The sequence below is a fragment of the Natrix helvetica genome (assembly GCF_964273705.1).
Source record: "Natrix helvetica genome assembly, chromosome: 3".
In the NCBI taxonomy this organism is placed as follows: domain Eukaryota; kingdom Metazoa; phylum Chordata; class Lepidosauria; order Squamata; family Natricidae; genus Natrix; species Natrix helvetica.
Window position 1 is genome coordinate 76273867 of NC_138549.1, and position 22077 is coordinate 76295943.

The 22077-nt window shown below is 41.0% G+C and overlaps 1 protein-coding gene across 4 annotated transcripts in view; it reads right to left on the reverse strand.

Moving 5' to 3' along the window:
- Positions 1 to 15075: 15075 nt before the first annotated feature.
- DENND1B (DENN domain containing 1B) overlaps positions 15076 to 22077 on the reverse strand; it is a 212086-nt gene continuing 205084 nt past the window's right edge. For all 4 annotated transcript variants that reach the window (XM_081946402.1, XM_081946401.1, XM_081946400.1 and 1 more), the window contains 3 exons: positions 21469 to 21557; positions 19805 to 20021; positions 15076 to 17285 (listed from right to left, as the gene is read on the reverse strand). In XM_081946402.1, the coding sequence (XP_081802528.1) occupies positions 16767 to 17285; positions 19805 to 20021; positions 21469 to 21557 (825 nt within the window). In that variant the 3' untranslated portion in view covers positions 15076 to 16766. The remainder of the gene's footprint in view (positions 17286 to 19804; positions 20022 to 21468; positions 21558 to 22077) is intronic.

Genomic DNA, 22077 nt, shown 5'->3' on the forward strand with positions numbered 1-22077 from the left:
AGAGTGAGGCCTGAGGCGCCAGAGGAAATGGAGAGTGAAATGGAGAGTGGAAAGCTCGGCAGAAGGGCTGCAGGGAGGCCGCAGGGAGGCTGATGCAGCCCCCCCGGGCCCAATAACAACGATTATGGGCGGCCAAATGGACGGAGGACTATTTATAACTATGGCAGGCCATGGAACGGAGGCTTTGGAACATCAGAGGCCCATGTAGAAGGTCAGACCCAGTGCTTTGCTGTGCTCACTATTACCCCCCCCTCATTTACCACCTACTTATTATGGGCTATCCGCCCTACCGCCTATTACGAACTACCCCTTAGCTGCAGCCTTTTATCCACCAGCTGGCTATTTTATTTCCATCAGCCCATCATTTCCATCCAGATGTGGACTATCTTCATCAGCCTATCCCCTTGCCAGGACTATCCCCTTGTCAGGACTATCCCCTTAGTGGGAATTGCGGCTGCTAATGCATATTAACATCGACAGCTCCCACTTGATGAACTTGGCCCTGTCCAATATGTTATACACGAGGCTAGACCTGCTACAGCTACGAGAGTCCCCCCTCTCGCAGTTATGGCCTCCTGCCCTCTCAAGGGCCCACCTCGAGGACGGGTTCATTAACCCAGAGAGGTGGAGGAAGCGCACATTGAGGGGTTTTTTAATTAATTGTTTTTTAAAAATTGTAAGGGGTTCCAGGGATGGGGGGGGGAACAGGTCAGGAGGGATGGTAGAGCCAGGCATTTAGGTGTGGTCGAAGGAGGAGGGAACGGAGTGGGGGAGGAGAGGGAAGATAGCATTCCTGTGCAGGGCTCTTTGATACCAACGGTCGTGGGGAGGGGCAGGTGCGAGGACAGATCAAGAGCGCGTAGTCGGTTGGGAGACCGGGGTTTTTGGTCATACCCGGTCGTTTGTACCAACCCCTGCATACTAGGTGGTCAGGATCTACAGACCCAAGGCCTGAGACTGCTGTTATGCAATGCGAGGTCCGTTGTCAATAAGGCCCCCCTCATCCACGATCTAATTTTGGAGGGGGAGCCGGACCTCGCAGGAATAACTGAGACCTGGTTGGGCCACGAGGGAGGCCTACCCCTAGTGGAAATGTGCCCGCCAGGTTATCAAGCATTTCACCAGCCTCGGGCCCAGGGAAGGGGCGGTGGGGTAGCAGTGATTATCCGGGAAGACTTGGAGCCGAGAGAGTTCACTGTGCCGCAGACATCAGGGTGTGAGTCCCTTGTCGTGAGATGGGGCCCAGGGAGGCAGTTGGGCCTGCTGATAGTATACCTGGCTCCTCGCTATACATCAGCGGCCCTGCCTGAACTCCTCGAGCTGATCTCATCGGTGGCGGTTGAGACCCCCAAACTTTTAGTGATGGGGGATTTTAACCTGCCGTCGATGGGAGAAGCGTCTGAGGGGGTTCGGGAGTTCATGGCTTCCATGACAGCCATAGACCTGACCCAATTAATTCAGGGCCCTACTCACGAGGGAGGCCACACGCTGGACCTTGTCTTTGTCTCTGGCCAGTGGACGAGTGATCTGGGAATAGGGGATTCCACTATTATTCCCCTGTCATGGTCAGATCACTCACTTCTCCGGCTTGACTTCCCTGGTGCTACCCCCCGCTGCGGGGAGGCGGAACCGGAAGGTATTAGATGGTTCCGCCCCAGGCGCCTGATGGAACCAGATAGGTTCCAGACGGAGCTTGGGCCACCTCCTGTGGACCTGACCCGCCCCCGAGTGGAGGACCTGGTAGACGCCTGGAATAGTGCGACTACCGGGGCCCTAGACCGGGTGGTGCCTTTGCGGCCTCTCCTGCGGCGACGAACCACCCTGGCTCCTTGGTTTACCGAGGAGCTAAGGGTGATGAAACGCCACAAGAGAGGCCTAGAGAGTCGTTGGAGATCCTCCCGTTCCGAATTTGACCGAGCACAGGCACGAGCCTATTTGAGGACGTACCTTGTGGCATTAAGAGCGGCCAAATGCCGCCCTGTTTCGGGTGACTCGCTCCCTCGGGAAGCCCCTTTACAGGGCAGAGCAGAGGAGTTTGGGAAATATCTACAGGACAAAGTCGCTCAAATCCGGATGGGATGGGCCCCTTTCAGTGGTCCAGTGGAGACGCCCGAGGCGAGTCTTGAGGGACCGTTCTGGGAGGAGTTTGACTCGGTTGCCATCGAGGATTTGGACAGGTTGCGTGGACGTCTACGTCCTACCACATGTTTATTGGACCCGTGTCCCTCCTGGCTTGTACTGGCATCCTGGGAGGTTACACGCGACTGGCTCCTGGGCCTAGTGAACGCTTCGTTGGGTGAGGGGTTTCTACCGGCCGCCTTGAAAGAGGCGGTTGTGAGGCCCCTGCTCAAGAAGCCTTCCCTGGACCCAACGGATCTAGTCAATTATCTAAAAAGACCTTCCCTTTTTAGCGAAGGTTGTAGAGAGTGTGGTGGCACAACAGTTTCCACGTCACCTGGAGGAGAATGATTATTTAGACCCGCGCCAGTCCGGCTTCCGACCCGGGCACAGCACGGAGACGGCCTTGGTCGCGTTGGTTGATGATCTCTGGAGGGCCAGAGATAGGGGTTGTTCCTCTATCCTGGTCCTATTAGATCTCTCGGCGGCGTTCGATACCATCGACCATGGTATCCTGTTGCACCGGCTAGAGGGGCTGGGAGTCAGGGGCACCGTTTTACGGTGGTTTGGCTCCTACCTCTCTGGCCGGACGCAACGTGTGTTGGCAGGGGAGCAGAGATCGACCCGGAGCCCCCTCACATGTGGGGTGCCACAGGGGTCGGTGCTCTCGCCTCTCCTGTTCAACAGATACATGAAACCGCTGGGCGAGATCATCCGTGGTTTTGGGGTGGGATATCATCTGTATGCTGATGATACTCAGCTATACATTTCCACCCCGAACCACCCCAACGAGGCCGTTGAAATGATGTCCCGGTGTTTGGAGGCCGTACGGGTCTGGATGGATGGCAACCGACTAAAACTCAACCCTTCCAAGACGGAGTGGCTGTGGCTTCCGGCCTCCCGGTTCAACCAGTTGCTTCCATCTCTGGCCATTGGGGGCGAGCAACTGGCCCCCATGGAATGGGTGCGCAATTTGGGCGTCCTCCTGGATGCCCGGCTGTCCATGGATGACCATGTAACAGCCGTGGCAAGGGGGGCGTTCCATCAGGTTCGCCTGATGCGCCAATTACGCCCCTTATTGGACCGGGATGCCCTACGCACAGTCACCCATGCGCTGGTGACGTCTCGCCTGGACTACTGCAATGCTCTCTACATGGGGCTTCCCTTGAGATGCACTCGGAGAATGCAGTTGGTCCAGAACGCGGCCGCGCGGGTGATTATGGGGAGGACTAGATACTCCCCTGTAACACCTCTCCTGCGCGAGCTGCACTGGCTTCCTGTAGTCTACCAAGTGCGTTTCAAGGTTTTGATTATGATCTTTAAACGCTTCATGGCACAGGACCTAGTTACATGCAGGATCGCATCCTGCCCCATACATCCCTACGACCAATCCGCTCACACAGAGAGGGACTTCTTCGGGTGCCGTCCGCTAAACAGTGTCGGGGGGCGACACCCAGGAGCAGAGCCTTCTCTGTGATGGGCCCAGCCCTGTGGAATGACCTCCCCCGTGACATCAGGATTACTTCCGATCTCCGCTCCTTCCGTGTACAGCTGAAGACCCACCTCTTTCAATTATCTGGCCTGGCTCAACCGTAAATTTTTTCTTATTCCTCCTGACAGTCCTTTTAAATTTTAAATTGTGGTATTACTAATGGGGTATTTTAATGGTGATTTTTAATTGTCTAAATGTGATGTAATTTGTTACCTCCTCCGTGCATGTATGTCTTTGTATATGTGTGTATTTGGATGTTTATGTGTTTGCACATATGTTTTATGTTTTATATGTTTTATTGTACGCCGCCCCGAGTCCTGTCTGGAGAGGGAGCGGCTAATAAATTCAAAATTTTTTTTTATTATTATTATTATTATTATTATTATTATTATTATTATTATTATTATTATTATGACAGAACAATTAGAGAAATGGGATGCCTTCAGAAATTGCATCTATACCATGAGTGGAGGCTTTTAAGAAGAAATTTGTCCATAATAGTATAGGGCAGTGGTCGGCAAGCCGCGGCTTGCGAGCCAAATGTGGCTCTTTAAACATTTTAATGCGGCTCTTCTGTGTGCCGGGCGCCCGCTTCCCTCCCTCCTCTCGGGCTTCGGAGGGAAGCTTCTGCATAACCCCGGCGAGTGACAAGTCTCCCAGGCTGTAATTTGCCGAACTGTACGCGCGCGCCTGTTTTCCACGGCGTGGAGCAGCGGCGAGATTCTGGGCGGCGAGCGATGATTCCGGGGGCCATCGGGGGGGGCAGGGTCCCCCCTCGTGTTTCTCATCTTCCCGGATGGCCCCTGGGATCATCGCTCGCCGCGCAGAATCTCGCCGCTGCTCCACGCCGTGGAAAACAGGCGCGTGCGCACAGCTCGGAAAATCAAAGCCTGGGAGACTTGTTGTCACTCGCCTTTGCAGAAGCTTCCCTCCGAAGCGTTCCGAGGGAGGGCTGTAAACTTCCCTCCGAAGTCTTGGGATGTTCTGAGGAGCCCCCCAAGGCAAAACGCTGCTGCCAGGTAGTTAAAAGTATGTCTCTGATTCGTCTCTGTCAGTCTCTCTCTGATTCCCTCTCTCACTCCCTCTCTCTGTCCCTCTCTCTGTCTGTCTGTCTCACTCACACACACACACACTGTGGTCACCTTGTTGAGTGTTCCAATCACATTTGAAACACTCAATGCAGGCCAGTTGTTGAGTGTTTCAAATGTGATTGGAACACTCAACAAGGTGACCACAGTGTGTGTGTGTGTGTGTGTGTGTGTGTGTGTGTGTGTGTGAATGAGACAGACAGACAGAGAGAGGAACAGAGAGAGGGAGTGAGGGAGGGAATCAGAGAGAGACTGACAGACACACACACACACACACACACAGAGAGGGGGGGAGGGAGGGAGAGAAAGATAGACAGACAGAGAAACACACACAGAGTGAGTGATTAAGTGAATGAGTGAGAGACAGACACACCCACATACACAGAGTGACAGAGAGAGAGGAAGGGAGGGGAGAGAGACAGAGGGAGAGACAGAGACAGACACACACACACACACAGAGTGAGTGAGAGACAGACACACACACACACACAGAGTGACAGAGATGGGGGAAGGAGGAGAGAGAGACAGAGATAGAGAGAGAGAGACAGACAGATAGACACCCAGAGAAAATGACAGAGGGAGACAGAGAGGGAGGGAGGGAGGGAGAGAGAGACAAAGAGCCAGAGAGAGAGAGAGAGAAAGACAAGAAAAAAAGAAAGAAAGTGGGAGAGAAAGATGAAATTAAAAACAACAACATACAAAACTGACTTACTCAAACTGTCCAAGGAAATGCAAGGCCAATGTTCACATTAGTGGTTGTGACTTTGTCAGTCATTGTCAGGATGTAATTTTCTCTACATTGTAAGGCAAATTTTACGGAATTTAACGTTATCGATAAATAATATCGTTCTAAAGTTTTTGTTTTATTAGTTGTGTTATTTGTATCCTCCCGACCTATGTGGATACTTGCATGCAGAATATTCTCAATAAAAACTTATTGAAACTAAAAACAGTGTACCATCCTATGTATTTTCGGTTTTAAAAATGTGGCTCTCCAAATAAATTTCAATCGTGGTTTTGGCGAGATTTGGCTCAGTTGAAAAAAAAGGTTGCCCACCACTGGTATAGGGTCTCATCCCATGCTTCAGCAGGGGTTGGACTAGAAAACCTCCAAGGTCCCTTCCAACTCTGTTATCTTTTATAAATCTCTCTACTCAGTCTTACCAAGAGAATGGTGATAAACAATATTTGGAAATGTACATCAGATGGTCTTCTTACAGCAAAATCTCATCTTATTGGCTAGTATCAAGGGGAAGATGACTTTGAAAATGCTTCTTCTCCCACCATAACACGCAACACAAGGGCTGGAAGGGGAGGGGCAAGGAGAAGCCAGCCGAGGTCCCCGTCCATGTGAGTGACATAGTTGGCCATGCCCACCCAATCACATGACCACACCCACCTAGTCACACCCAGTCACATGACCACCAAGCCACACCCACAAAATAGGCCACGCCCACAGAATAGGTAGTAAAAAAATTGAAACCCACCACTGGTCTGATGTTTATGAATAAAATGAATGGACTTGTTGACTCCTACATGTAACTAAACTGCCACATATCCAGTAAAATTGTGTGTGTGTGTGTGGGGGGGGGGGGGACATGCTTGTTTTGCTAAAGCTTTAAAGACTCTGCTTCTAGCAATTTTTCTCCTTCCCCCCATCAGGGAGGGAATCCCTCAACTTCCCTTGCTCATACGATGAAAAACCACAGTCTCCCCTTAGCTTTCCTTGCATACCAGGAAACCCACATCATAACTGGAAGCACTACTATGTTTTTTATGTTTTTTATTTGGGGATATTTTTACTTGTCACATTCAATCTAAATTCCAGGGTCTGATAGTGTTATTTTTCCTGTTATGATCATCATGATGATAAAAACGCAGGGAATCCAGAATGGAAAATTCTTTCTTCTGGTCTTTAGAAGTTGTATTTGAAACCCTGGCAACAGCAGAATGTGAATTGGCTTGGGATTACATACAAGGTTGAGGAACAACCTCAAAGTCGTAATATTTAGTACTATATTTCTAAAAGTATGGATGCATAAATCTATCCATTTATTGCTGTTGTTAAATTATTATTATTGTTGTTGCTGCTATTATTTGTGCTACTGTTTGATTGATGTAAATTGCTGTAGGGGTTGAGCCCCGGCTTGGGGCTCGCTATACCTGGGTGAGATGCAGCGGGAGTGATGAGCGAGGAGGTGGCTCGCTGGTGGCAGGCCAACATCTGATGGTGCCAAATGGCCAAGGCATTCCCCTCCAAACCCGCGTCACCCACCTGATCAGATCTGGTGGGCAATGGCCCATTTGACACCACCAAACAGCCGAGGCATCCCACTCTGAACCCAGCGGACCTGGCAGCCTTCTACAGTGGCCACGCGCCACCCGGTGGGCTGTTCTGGGCGGCAAGGAGCATCATTGCCACCAGATGGGTGTCGGCCCTGGTGGCTACTGCGGGGCCAGATATGCGCAGCCCCAACACCAACTGCCGGATGGTGGTTACCGGTGGGTATAGGCAGCTGGGTTCAGAGACCTAAAAAGATGTTGGGAAGTGGACATGTTTCCTACTCGTTGCATTCTGAGGCTCTGGCTTGTTTGCAGGGATTAAAGCTGAGTTTTGCCACGTTTGAGTGTGTGTCTTGGTTCCTTTTGTTCCTACTAGGTCTGGCCTAGACTGGCTGAGAGAGGGCGTATTTCACCAAATAATTTCAAATGGGAGGGTTGAATGTGAAATTCACCCAAGCTGAAAGTGCTTAAATTCTTTGGTTGCATCATGGATTTTACATGTGTTTTATTTCCGTTTTACAAATGTAGTTAATTCTCATTAACACAGAAGCAATGAATCAGAGAAAGGAGTTGACTGAAGGTTACAATTTTTTAGGTGAAGCTCCAAAAAGTTTGCTTCTGACTAGTGAAAGATTCTGGTATTTGACAGACTCTAATAAGCCTTTTATTATATATTTGATCTTTTGATTCCTTTGTGAATATTTCTATGCTGCCAATTTTTTAGAATCACAACAGATTGTTTAAAAAATAAGACATGTTTTAGCAGTATACTTCAATAAAAATATAGAGTACATCTAGTGGAAGAAAGGACTGCACAAGGCTGACATAATCTCTGATCTTGGCAAGTGGAATTTGAAAGGCATTTCTATCCTTGTAGTATTTATACATTTCTCTCTTTCTTATCTGCACACATGCACACACAGGATAAAAGCTGGAGATGAGAATGCTTCCCATTGTAACTGTCAGACTAAAACTATGATTAAATGGAGGTGATTTATCTTTCTCTCAGAAGACTGCCCAATGATCAGAACTGCTAACCTGGATTTGGCAGCTTGGATGGGGCTTCTTATGGTGGGCAGCTAGCTGCTCCTGTCATTTGTTTCCAGTGAATAGCTATTGTTTGAATTCTGTACCAGCCACATTGTTTGCCATGCCCACTTTGTGTCAAGTTCCATTTGTATATGTTATGTCTTTTGGATGCATTACCATCTTGGTTAAACTAGGCTACATCCACAGAAATGCCATTCTCCCATTGACAAGACCGAAAGTGATGGAGTTAATTTTCAACATTTCATAATCTCATGTTCTTTAACATGCATCACAGATATCTTTAATGGTTCAGAAACACATAGGACCTGGCTGTTCAGACAGTGAGGGTACTGAAAAGTGTTCATTGTAGAGAAATGTTTTGCTAGAAACCCTTTTCCTTATTCCTCAATTGTAAATAGGAAACTGTGTGTTTAGAACCCATTTCTATTCTGCACAGAATTTCCAGTTAAGGCATTCTTGATATATGTTCTATTCTTCCACTTGACATGATTAGTAAAATGTGCCCAACTGCAAGCTCATTTTGATTTCTATATATTGAGACATACGTTAAAAATCACAGAACAATGTTCCTGTTTTCAAGCCTGTTGACTTTGTGTCTAGAGTTCCAAGCAATATGAAAAAACAACAACTATATTTCATTGTTGACATTTGCTATTTTTTAATTCATTTTATATTACACAAGTGGGGCACTTTATGGCAATGTGAAGTCGATCAAATACTTTGTATTAACATTAGCCCAAAGGGTCAACTTAAAGTGCATACAGAGGTGCTACTAATTTTTAAAAAAATAAAGTTCCAGTTTTTATCCCCCAAGAGCAGCATTTTATACTTTTTCAGAGCCAGGATCCATTCCTAACACCGATTTATAATGCGGCTGGTTTTATCTAGTAATTTTACCTTCACATGTCCATTTGAAAACTGCTTTATAGCCGATCAAGTTGTTGATCTATTAAAGTTTCACTTTTGTTTATACTGATGGGAAATAGCTCTCTTGGAGCTTTTGAGGCAGGAATCTTTTTCAACCTTTCTTGGATTGAGATTTAACTTCTTGCATGTACAACCTGCCTGCTAAGTTCAAACAATGTGTCTTTCTTCATCTTCTTTCTTTTTAAGAGCCAGGAGGCCTGGTTCCTATCCATCCTGCAGAGACAATATCATTGGCAACAGCGGTGGGATTCACTTACCTTCCCTACCGGTTCACAAGTGGGAGCATACGTGCCATGTCTACGTACCGCCTTCTGCACATGTGCAGTGCTTGCACATTGCATCGGGGTGGGAGGGCGGAACTACCCACAGCCGCCGCTACCAGTTCGCCTGAACCGGAGAGAACTGGCTGAATACCACCTCTGATTGGCAAGATACATTTTTGGACAGCAAGTGAAGAGAAGAATTTTTAAAAAGTTCCTATTCATAAAGTAGTGGGCTGGGCACATGACAAGAATGTCAATGGCCTCCCAGAATGCTCCCTGCAATTACACTAGGAAGTTTGTGGACCCAAAGGCATTGATGCAAATAAATTGCTAGAGGCTGATGTTTGCCTTATATCTGCATCAAAGGGGACTTTTTGGAAGATAGTGGACATGTTGAATATCTTTTTTTTTAAAAAAAACTTGTTTAGCAGTAAAAAAAAAACCGGTCCCTTTTTGTGATTGGCTGCTATTGTTCATTTTCTTTTTGCAATATTTTTATTTCTCTCTATATAACTGGTGCAACTTTAACCATATTGGTTCCATGAATAATACAATTCTAGTCCCTTTTCAAATAGTTCTATATTGGTAGAAGAGAAGTAGAAACACATTCTGGGACAAATCATTCTGGATTTTGTTGCTTAGTTTGCAGCATTCATAACATAATTTAAAAAACGATTTCTGCAACTCTGAGAATTTTTTTAATAATAAACCAGGTACTGGATGATTTGTTCTGTTCAGATGAATATTTCTGTATTCTCTTCTTCAAGAAAATGGTCATAAATATATAATTGTGTTGCATTAATGAAATTATGTACACAGCGTAACATAAATAAAGTACACTCTTGGACCACAACTATTACAATACGGGGAATGTGGTATGTAACACTAAATTCATAACAGTGCTTATCTGCTACTTGCAATCAGGACTAGATTACACAGTGCTTCAATTAACTCAAGTAAGTCAATTCAAAGTAGTTCTTGATCAACGTTTAGCCATGGGAAGAAAACATACAAGAAATATACAACAGTTAACCAAATAAACAATCAAATGTAAGGGCAACATGTATTGAAACAAGAAATTATTTATCACAACCAGAGATGTCATATCCTGGATCATAAAAATTATACATATTGACCATTCATTGCCATCTGGCATCAATTGTAAGAAGCAGCCATTTATTTGCATGGTGAAGGAACAGTGAGACAGACAGGATCAGCAATTACAAGTAAATTAACAGAAATCTCACTCTATTGTATATTTATAATGTAATGTGGGCAATACAGGTATTTCTAGCTATAAGTGTCTGAGGTCTACTAAATTACTGGCAAAATTTTAGATTTGTATTATAACACAATTATAGGATGTCCCTATTCAAATTCAATTGACTAAAAGCTATTTGCCCACTGACAATGTCTTTTTTTACTATACAACTGTAATGAGATGCTACATACAATTTAACACAATTTTGAAACAAAACTAGAAATATACTAGAGTGAAAAGCAATCTCAAAGACCTACTGAGAAAGCAACAGCTGCTTCTAATTGTCAAAACACATACATGCATACACACAAATATAAGGAAAAATATTGCACAAAATTCAACACTTTTCTTTAATCCAGCACTTTCCCACATCCTAGTTGATGCTTTACTTACAGCTGAGATGGGAAGAAGGCAGAGCTGAGAGAAGCCATTTAAAAAGGATCAGTGTTTCAATTTGAAAGTTTATATTAACTTCTCTCTCTTCTCCCCTCCCATTAATACTGATTCTATATTCATGCCTTGCTACATATGGTGCCGTTAATAGTAGGACCTATATTTCTACTAAGCCTGCCCCAATGTCAGTAAGTAGCAAATACTTAATATTAAAATAATGTTTTTCCTGAAGCATTATTTCAGATCCTTGAGAACATCAAACTATTGTTTTGGATAATTTGAATTCTTATTGCTCAGTATTTATGGAGATTCTCAGTCATCCAGGTCATGGTTGTCCCAAAAGTGCTTTTTCAAAAGTCAACTGTACTTTATTTTTCCTAGTTTTTTCCCAAAACAAAGTCCAGTTACCTTTTGAAAAAAAAAACTTTGGGTCTATTGCTCAGAAATTTTGTGATACTGGATATAAAAGAGGCGCTTTAGCACATTTACTTAGTTGGATCCCTTACACAGAAGCAACACCGCTATAAGATAAAAGGATGAGAGAAAGCAGCGGCAGATACAGAGTGTGGTTAAGGATGGTTGAATGGCAACAGACACATTCAATTCTTGGCAACACAATCCAGCAAGATGATGTCTTGCATGAAGCTGTTTGAATTAAGTGGAGAAGAGGGAATACCTACACAACTCTTATTCCCAGATTGAAAGAGTTTTGAGACCTTGGGCAGAAGGAAGCACCACTGGAACTTTCTTTCATGGGCAGCTATTTTTTTAAGTTCATATAAGGCATGAAAACTTCAGCCTTGTTTCCTTGAAGAGGAAAAGAAATGGCTCCTATTAACACCAAATTATATTAAAATGAAGAGGGAACTCACACTCCTGCAGGTGTGAGTTTAAGGAGCTTGGCAGTGATGTTTTTCTTTGAATTCGGAACAGGGTTTATTATTGGCTAGGAGGTGATAGCTTTAAAATTGTTAACTTTTTCTTTGGACAAACTGAACAGTATACCTAACAAAGCCAACCAATGTCTTGTTTGTGAATTGAACCCTGATCTAGCTCTCCTCAAGGCTGTGTCCTCCAGATATAAGGGAATACGACTCTGACCATCCCCAGCCATCATGGGGCACTTGTCTGGATGTATGCTGTAGTCCTTACATTTCCTAGAGTAACAAATTAGGAGGATAGTCACACATCTTATTCCTTTTTCTCCTTGAATTATACCAAGGATTGGCAGCAGGGCACCCTGAAATGGTGCCAACAAAACCCCAATATGAAAAAAATGGTAACATCTTCACACAGAAGAATGTGTAGGGATAAGAATGCTGAACCCATATGAGGTTTGGCAATTTTGTTAAGTTTTACTTTTTTAAAAGGGTTTTTAAAAAGGTTTATGCCTCTTATTGAAAAGGCTGACTTCAAAATTACATTCTATCATAGCACACAAGTTTCAGGTTAACAGTGGCATCTACACTGTGGCTATATTGAAGCAAAGATGCATAAGAAAAAGCTCCCAATGGCATAAATGCATTTCTAATTCTTTAGCTAAGGAGGAGCCTGGACTCACTTATGAAATTACTAATATAAGGAAGAGATTACAGAAATGGACACACACTTCTCACCCAACTGGCAACTAACATTACTATTTTTCATTCTCTGCTCAATACAGCCTACAACATATACTAGTAAACTATGAGCAGGATGAATAGGCTAAACAGGATGAAACTATGTTAACAGATCTTTTGATGGATTTATCTAGTCTAGCTATGAAAATTAACATTTTCAAAGGTGCTCATCAGTGCAAGCCATCTATTCAATCAATTGGAAAATCACTGTTGACATCTTTGAAAGCAAAGTTAGCCTATACTGACAGTTTTTGTTAATCTAACTCACAACAATCAAAAAGTAGTAATATCACTTTTTGAAATGCTAGGGAAATATTTAAAAAGTCAGTCTAAAAAAAAAACTACTGTCCTTTTCACCATTCTACTATTCATCAAAGTGGGTCTCATTACAACACATTATTCCATGTAATTCTCTGTGCATAAGAGGTACCTCAACAAATATCTTTCTAGTTTAAGCGATTTTAATTTCTGTAATGAACCAAAAGCCGATCAGGGCATAAGACGTGTATCTGAGGGTTTGGAAAATGATAGCAAAGCAATCTCTCATCCATTAGATGCATAATCAACTCTGAACTGAATTAGTTGATTTTTCAAAATAATCTTTTCCATTCTTGGAAAAAGACATTAAGAAAAGCTGTTGGCGCAATTATTCTATATGCTGCTTGATTTGGGGATAAGATAAAGATCTAAACAGATTTCCCTTTTGCATATCTGATAAAATCCATGGTGGGTATAAAGCAACTAACAGTGATTTTATATCATCTATTAAAAGTAAATTTGAATAGCCAGCTAGTCACCTGACTGAACAATATATTATTTGTTCTAAATATGAATAAGCCATTCATTGCCTTCCAGATGTTATAAACTACAACTTCCTTTGTCTTTTCCACTAGCCATGCTGGATGGTGTGATGGGAGCTGACGTCCCAGACAACGCTAGGCTGTTCATTTGCATTCTAGACAGACTAATGGTATTGAATAAATAAGCTAAATTTCAGTAAAATAATCCAATATTTTATAGAAAGAATCACATGATCAATAGAAATAATTGCTGGGATTCCTGAGAAATATTTTTTAAAATATTTTTTAAAAAAACTCACCATATTAAAAACAGCAATTTAAATTTCCTCCAAACAGTGAATACAAAATCAACCATATATGGGAACTGTAATATTTCTGTCACTATAGAAATATTACTTATGTGGCCTATACAGAGAAATTTTTAAACAATAACCGGTGGCAAACAGAGTAGTTGATAGCTGAAAGTTTTATAAACTGCTACTCTGATCCTTTGGAAATACTCTGTCCTTTTGTTAATAATAAAAAGAGTTGGCAAGTATTGCAGTACACATTTTTAAGGCACAATTGTTACCCTTGGAAAATATGACAACTATAATAAAATCTGGCATAGGAGGAAGTTCTAGGACCAAAGAAAGTTATGTTTCAAAAGGTTCATGAAGAAGATTCATCAATACATACCATGAGAGAATTCCATATAGATGGAATCCCAAATCACATTCACTAACCATGAAAGTCACTGAAAACCTGCGAACTTTATTAGATAAAGCTTTTTCGCTCTCCCCCCATAACCTTGTTGTGTAAGATTCATAGAGATATCCATGCAGGATTTAACCTTTTTAAAAGAAGAAGCACTTTATAATTGCTGTGGAAAGTTTGCATATGCATAGTTTTTCTTCTTTTTAAAAATGAAACGTATATGAGACAGTGAAACGTGTTTTGGATAAAACTTTAGACTTGGAGAATGATTAAATGGTACAGTACAATAGAGAAAGAACCTTACATTCTAGAAAATAGGTGCTGGGGGGAAAAGGACATTCTACATTCAATTGATCTTTCTAAAGCAGGGGTCCCCAACTCTCAGGCTGCGGCCCACATACAGCTCCACTTGTGTGAGTGGTGGGTGTGCATGTGAAGCCCCATTTGCATGAGGGGTGGGCATGTGTGCAAAGCTCCATTTGTGTGAGTGGTGGGTGTGCATGTGAAGCCCCATTTGCATGAGGGGTGGGCATGTGTGTGAAGCTCCATTCGTGTGAGCTTGCACAAATAGAGCTGTGTTCACTTGCATGCACGCCTGCCCCTCACACAGAACCATTTCCTCTCTCCCACCGCTGGATGGTCAAGCTGGAAAGGTTGGGGACCACTATTCTATAGGACCTAAAAGTCTGTCAGCTGTTTTATACATATATCTAGAAACCACTTCTGACAATTTCCAAAATATTTGATCTAGTGACAAATTTGAAGGAGCTTTTAAACAGTGATATATATACCAGGGGTTGTAACACAAATACATACCTATTTCTCTGGCCTAGCTGATAAGGAAGAGAACCTGTAGCTTAGTGGCAATTACATCGGCCTAATATGCAATACAGCCCTGGTTTGATTCCCAGTAAGGATATGGCTAGCTGATGAGACCTAAATAGGTTGAAATAGATCTATACTAGTCTCCCTTTATTTATTTATCAGCACAAATGCAACATGTGTTTGTGTGTATGTGTGTGTAATTATGTACATACATACATACATACATACATACATACATACATACATGCATGCACCAGATGACTGATTTTTGAATAAATTCTTTAGAAGGCAATTTTAAAAAGCTGTCAGTGATTGGTAGGGATATTGTAATAGATGGACATCATCCTCTTCACAAATTGAACCTAAATGCTAGAATGTGTGGTGATTCTTTGACTCATTTGCTTATAACCAAAAAAGATTTGCTCCATGAGTCTAATGTATTTCTCTTTTTACTGCAATTGTTCCTTTGTTGTTTAAAAAAGTAAAAGTATAGAATTTGATTAAGCAGCACACTTAACAACCCAATGACTTTACAAACATGTTAAAACCTATCTGTAAAGAGGCATGATCTCCAGAAGAACAGATTATTTTCAATTAAAAAATATTACATCTTTCAAAGGTTCATTCCATTAAAATTCCAATTGTGGTTAAAATATGTATTTCAAGAAAACCAAAATGTAACATATATGCATTGAATAAGTTCTGAAAGCAGTTGTAAACTTTTTGCTGCATTTAACCATTATCAATGGTTATCAATCAATTTATATTTTATATATACAGTATTTTTCAGAGTCTGGAAGACAGGGGCATTGTCTGTTAAAAATTAAAAACCATATATTTTATAATAAATTCCAAGCAATCATTATCAACTGGTGCTATTTCAAGTGGCACAAACACATATTAGAATTCTCATCTTACTGATAGGTAGTACTTGGCAATGTCAGCACATTTAACAAAGTTCTCACAAGTTTACTAAAATCACTGCATAAACAATATTACACTGGTGATCATCTGTAAACTCAAGAGTTCCATTGTTTGGTAAATGGTCTGCATTTCTTTTTACTCAAGCACATTTGCAGCTATGAAATAATGGTGGCTTTTCCCCCAAGTATTTACAGTTCAGCCTTTAAGGTATTTAAATCTACCCTTCTCAGTTTAAGGCCTTCAGATCACGTATTAAGTTCCAGAACAGTCATGCTACATTTCTTGGTTTCTGTTATAAAAGGATAAATGTGTCTGTCTGATGCATTTCTTTTTGCATATAGGGAAAGGAAATTATTAAAAACTGTTTCATGACACAGACCAGCTGTGGCTTAAATGTGAAATCAAGCTAGTACCATAATTCTAGAATGTTTTAGTTAAGATGGTATGTTATCTGAACTCAGTATTGCATATACTGCCTGGCAGTGACTTTCAGGTTTTTATACATGGCAGCTGGAAATACAACTGGAAATGCCCAGGGTGAAGCTGTAACTGATTGCATGCTAAACATGTTTTGTAAACACATTTTCTTTTTAGATTTTTAAAAATCCTTTATAAATAACTCAATAACATACCTAATACTCCTTCCTCTTCTTATTGCCCCACAACAACAACCTTATGAGGTGGATTGGGCTGAGAAAGAGAATGGCTGGTCCAAAGTCCCCTAGCTGGCTAAGGAGGGACTAGTACTCAGTCTCCTGATTTCTAGTCTGGTGCCTTAACCACTAGACCAAACTGGTTCTCTTATACAGCCCCATCCCAAATGCAAGCTTGTATTGTGAACTGAAGTGGGGCAAATATATTCAAAGGAGATAGGCTCAAAATAAAAGGATAAAAACACAAAAATAAGGCCAACTAAAACTAAAGATTAAAAAACCTGAAGATCTCTTATTTCCTTTATTATGATATCCTGAGTTGTTTTCCTTTAGTCATTTACCACACATGTAACTTCTCAATAAATAAATATTCCTTACGTTTCATTCTCACTGCTGTTGGAAAACCTGTCCCCTGAAATGTTTAAACCTTGATTGAAAGCAGAAGTCAGTTTACATAATGACACCACTTCTTGAAGAAGCCCACCTTCTTCAAGAATTTCATTTCCATCTTGGGTTTCCCTCTCCCACGGAACAAGGAAAGATGGATTTGGACTCGAGCTTGGTGAATTCTCATCTGCAGAGGTCCTGCTTAGTGTTTCATTCCACTTACTCTTCAGTTGCAAAGTTTGCAGAGAATGTTCCTGCATAGTTTCTTGGGGTGAATCTGGAGATCTCGGATGATTATTAGGCGAGGTCAAGTCATCAGCACTGGAGGTAAGGTTAGGGTTTTCTTTATTTAGCACAAAAACAGATTCTCTATAACCGCTAGAAGGAGCATGTTTCCTGGGTGATTGAGGAAGCTTCTTCTCAGTGAAAATGCTATCATCTTGTCGCTGATTCCAACCACTACAGAGTAGGGCAAGATTGCTCTCACTTGGAGTGTTGGATTTATTCTGAAATAAAAAAGGGAATGTGCAACCTATCAGAATTCTCTTCCACTTGGTATCTCTAAATAACAACTTCATTGTATTTTTAAACATAAAAAATAGCACACAAAATTACATGAATTTTAAAACATCTTAATTAAGATGTTTTTATTCAACTGAGTATAAATTATGTAACATTTATTTCCTTACAGAACAATCTTCCAAATTTTGATTCCTACTTCTATCCCCACAAAAGTTTTAAATTTGAGTTAATTCAGTTTCAGGATGTAAAGATATTGTAGGTCAGAGGTGTCAAATTAATGGCCTAAGGGCTGGATATGTCATGCTCTGGCCACCACCTACCCCCATTTTAGCGAAAGGGGAAAAAGTCATGATACGTCACGTGACAACAACATGACGCCATGAGTTTGGCACCCCTTTCTAGATCATAAAGAACTGAAATGAACAATTCTTAATGTTGTAAAATTTAGAGGTTCTCTTTATCTTAATCACAGTATTTTGGTCAGCTTAGATCAGGCTGCCCATGGACAGGCCACGCCCACCCAGGTTCTGCAAAGGCAAAAAATGTCATGATAAATCACAATACGTCATGTGATGCAATCAGGTTTGACACCTGTGGATTAGATTATAGAGATCACAGCAGAAAGAAAACTACTCAAGCAGGAACAAAAGATCAGCTTCCAATTGACAAGATGATTTTGGAAAACTTTAAGAAAAGGAAGACTAATTTGAATAGCTTGGATAGATTACAAGAAGGCATTCAACTTCCTGCCACCTGATTGGAAGGAAATGGAAAGTACAGAAATGCGAAAGTTTGACAGACAGGCAGACTTCCCTAGAAATAACAGGAATCAGTAGAAACATCAGAAACACTGTGCAAAGTTCAATGGCACAATGGAAGAGACAATTGCTGTTCAATGGTTATAGACTGGGAGAGGTTACTATCATGAAAGGAATCTTTCAAGGAGACTCATTAACACCACTACTGTTTGTCATTGATTGCTCTGTCAACAAGTCAGGCCATGGCTATCAAACATGAAAAACATCTGCCAGACTATCCTACCTCTTTTACACAAACAATTTGAAGCTGTATGGAAAAACACCATCTGAAATAGAATTGTTGCTCAACATTGTCCGAATATACAGCCAAGAGTCTATGATGAATGTGAACCAAGCAATTGTGCCATCCTTATCATCAACAGGGAAGAAATAGTGAAAACCGAATGAATCAATATTCCTATGGAAATAACATCAAGAGTGAATGAATATCAGTATAAATATCTGGGAAGCCCTCAAGCTGAAAAGACCAAATACACTGATGTCAAGAAGATGATTAGTAGTGAATACTTCAGAAGAGTGATGAAGAACTTAAAAGTCCAAGCTCAGTGATAAAAATACCATCAAGGAGATTAATATCTGGACAATTCCAGTTATTAGATATGCAGCTGGAACAATGGACAAGTGTCAATCTGAACTCAAAACAGTAATTCTGTAAGGACAGATGTAGCAAATAAATAATTACACTAGTTTGGACTTGATTTGCTTATTTGACAGAAAAGTGAACCCTGATGAATGGACGAAGGCCATCATTGCTGCCGGATACAAAGGGAAAGATACCATAATGTTTGACAGAATTCTGATTGAAAGAGGGATAATGAACACATTTTGGAAAGTGCAGTGTTTTTTCTCTTGAAAAGGAAAATGTACACCTAATTTCTGTTCTTTAACAAATCATCAGAAATGTACGAATGTGAGTAAGATTATTTAAATAAACTTGAATTAGGATTTTTTCTATGGAATATGGAGTTGAAAGTTGGTTGCTAAATGTGATCTGAGAGACAGATAACGGAAGTAAAACATTCATGAGAATAAATGGAATGCTTAGCAAATGGTTAACAACTTAAGCAGAGTAAAACAGAAATGTGTCACGCCTACCTTGATTGTTAAATATTACTGTATGTATGAGGTATGCTTATCATAAACATAGAAGAGAGCTAGTTGAGGATATGTATCTATACTATGTATATACAATGTATACATGTACATTGTAAACAATTCTGTGTCAGCTGAGAAATAAAAAAAAATTGCAGCAACTATTAGAATGGATTGCATAACAAGGAATATAGACCTGAAATCTGTGCATGAAATTCTGTGCATGAAATTAGTTGCATTTGATAGGAAAAATGGAATGAATGATTACAAGATATACATGACTTAATGGATGGAGGAATAAATTATTTTATTGCTGTCTTGGATTATATCAAAACAAAGTACTAAGATACTTACAATAATTGATATTTACTTAACTAGCTATAAGCAGAGTTTATACACAATGTAACTCTTGTAATGTTTAAAGGAATAAAATTATATTTATCAAATATATCATATCAGAATGACTCATGAATTTAGATAAAAAAGAGTGATCAGCTGATTTATATAGACAGCTTTGCTTGAAGATATATAGAAGCCAATGCTACATAGAAGTTATTTCAGATTTAAGACAGAGACAAGATAAAACAACTAACCTTTGACTTGTAGTCAATGTCATCCATCGATCGAAAAAAGTCCAAGCTTTTTGCCCCCGAGAGTTTCCCTTGATCGGAACTATGTGTACTCAGTGTATCCAAAATCTCTCCCAGCAGGTCCATTTCTCCAGGAGGAACAGACGTTTTGGCTAATTCCCCAGAGTCATCACTGTCATATAAATAGTAAGAAGTTTCCTCACTGTCTTCCGATGACAATCTAAAGAAAAATATAAAGTCTTTTCACAACAGTGGTAGTTTATGACCATGACAATGAATCTAAATGTTCGTGAAGCTTTAGCTGACAGTTATTACAGATATCTATTTTGGCAAAATTAAGCCTCATAGCCCTTGCATTTGTTATGAAAAACAACAACAATTATTTAGCTTTGTGGCTTTGGCCAGCAGCAGTGAGAAATAGCCACTTGTGAAAATTCTCTTTTCCAGTAACCTAGGAGGGGGGAGATAAATTATGCCCATTTTTGTCCTCAGGTTGGGATGGAAAACAAGGAAATGCTGCAGGGAGATTTTTTTTAAAAAAAATGCATACCTGTAATGCATTGTGACAATGCCTTAGTGTATAGGCTTTTTGTGTGTGAAAATCTCACTTTGGAAAATAGATCAAGAATGAGCTCTTTCAAAACCTTGCATTTGCAAGTCCTGTTTGACAGGATTTTCAAATCCACGTGGATGGGATTGATTTCAGTATGATCTCTCTTTCATTATTATCTCCTAAGCTTTTGATAGCTGAAATGTACTTTGTTCTGAATTTAAGAACTGAAGGCCTACTACATTATTATCGAATATAGTTTTAATTTTAATAGGTTGCCCAGACTTGAAAGGTATGTGACCTTTGTTTCTTTTTGAACTGCTGCTGTTACTTTATAATTTATAATTTGAAAAATGCCAAGCAGTAGCCTTGCAAAGGCACCATTTTCTAAGGGTTGGAAACGTCTACAGAATATTGCCTTGAGAGCAATATTCTGACTTCATTGAGTCAATATTCAGGCGTAAAAATATATAGCTGTATGTTTCAACCTGGGTGCCCTTCCAGATGTGTGGACTTCACTTCCCAAATTAGTATGACCACTAACTGATAAGCTGGATTTAAAATCCACACATCTAGAGACAGCCAAACTGATTAAGGTTGGTATATAGGATTGCATCTAAGTATGCCTGGTGCAGACATGCAGGAACAGCAGAAATAGTATACAACCTTACACGGGAAAAGACCCGAATACAACAAAACCAGCATATATACACATGTATACAAAAAACCTGCTATAATTGTGTGTGTGCATGTGTCTGCGTGTGCAAACACCCACCTACCCACACAATTATAGCAAGGTGCTTTTTTTTTCAAAAACATGCCCTTGGATACAGGTTTTGAATTGCTGGTTGATGGAGTGCCTGACATTATTTTTTTCTGTATATATATTGTTCCACTTTATCTTTCAGTTCATCAGTTACTTTCTATACCTGCTATCCCAGCTGCAACTTAATCAACACTTTCAATACAGGCAATCCTGACTTACAACCATTCATTTAGTGACTGATCAAAGTTACAATGGTAAACTCCCTAAAATTCTCAACTGGTTTACCCATTGGTCCTGGGTGTATAATTCTGTCAATAAACCTTAGCTCAAATCACACCCAAATGATCTTACTTGCTTCCTGGGTCTAGTTCATCATCAACATCTTCATCCAAAGCAGAGTCATTATTATGCATATTGGTTGGGAAATGCCCAAAGCGTGTCTGAAAAGGGAAACATTCATTTTAGTTGTGGAGAGGTTGGAATTCATGGTCAATCTTCACACAGCTTGCCAAGATCCTGACTGCCCTGTTTCCAAGCAAGACTGCCCAGGAGTTCTAATCAACTGACAGATGCTATTAACAATATGCTTCCAGCAGATTTACTACCAAGATTAGATTCATTCACATGACAACTCTTCCAACTATGAAAAGGAGCACACAAAATATATTCAAAATTCCATATTAAAAGAAATGTAGATATGCAGTATCAGAAAATGAAATGCTATTGATCATGATGTACAGGTGAAACTCGAAAAATTAGAATATCATGCAAAAGTTCATTTATTTCAGTAATGCAACTTAAAAGGTAAAACTAATACACGAGATAGACTCATTACATGCAAAGCAAGATAGTTCAAGCCGTGATTTGTCATAATTGTGATGATTATGGCTTACAGCTCATGAAATCCCAAATCCACAATCTCAGAAAATTAGAATATTGTGAAAAGGTGCAATATTCTAG